Source organism: Camelina sativa, chromosome 6, assembly GCF_000633955.1.
Source record: "Camelina sativa cultivar DH55 chromosome 6, Cs, whole genome shotgun sequence".
Lineage (NCBI taxonomy): Eukaryota > Viridiplantae > Streptophyta > Magnoliopsida > Brassicales > Brassicaceae > Camelina > Camelina sativa.
In genome coordinates this window covers 13,571,100-13,571,770 of record NC_025690.1, presented here as the reverse complement: position 1 = coordinate 13,571,770, position 671 = coordinate 13,571,100, and the positions used below count along the sequence as shown (strand labels likewise).

Sequence of the window (671 nt, the reverse complement as noted above, 5' to 3'; positions counted from 1 at the left end):
CCTGAAGAATGAGAAAGCTGATGTCTATCGTCTACCATATTTGTCAAGCGGAGGACCTGGGTTTGGTACGTCTCTAAACCAACGGAGCATGATACACCTTACTCTAGTTTCTTATGATGGTTATATGAATTATCTAAGAGACTTTTCATCATGAGATTCTGATGAATTATAGCCTTGCTCGAGACGGCGAAAAAGATCAACTTTGGAGACACCTTGAGTCAAATTGCTAATGGGTTTTCATCAGGCAGGTATGTGCATTTTAACCTTTTTCAAATTCCCACGGCAACAGAGATAGGCTTGGTACTTTTGCTGAGATTTGGTTCCTTTGCAGCTGGAATAAACCCATTCTTCTGGCTTGGGGGATAGCTGATAAATACCTGCCTCAGNGATGTTTCGACGCAAAGTATTGTGTTCTGATCGTTGAGTTCCATAGTTTGGAAACGGATATGAATCTGATCAGAGATTTCACCGGAAGTCTCTGTAAGAGCTTCTTTATCGGGAGCTTTTAGAACGAACTCTTAGCATAACTATGATTAAAAATAAATCAAAAATAGGAAAATAATAAGAATTCGGTTCTTATTTAGTAGGTCTTACAGAATCTCTAAGAGGTGGTGACGTATTCGTTTCTGATTGGAAGAAAATTTTGTTATCAAAAAAAAAAAAAAAAAAAA

General features: G+C 37.6%; 1 protein-coding gene across 1 annotated transcript in view; it reads left to right on the top strand.

Annotated features, from left to right (window-relative positions):
- LOC109125257 overlaps nucleotides 1-509 on the top strand; it is a 7,454-nt gene extending 6,945 nt beyond the window's left edge. The window contains exons 3-5 of the mRNA XM_019246351.1: nucleotides 1-65; nucleotides 173-248; nucleotides 332-509. Of these exons, the coding sequence (XP_019101896.1) occupies nucleotides 1-65; nucleotides 173-248; nucleotides 332-509 (319 nt within the window). The remainder of the gene's footprint in view (nucleotides 66-172; nucleotides 249-331) is intronic.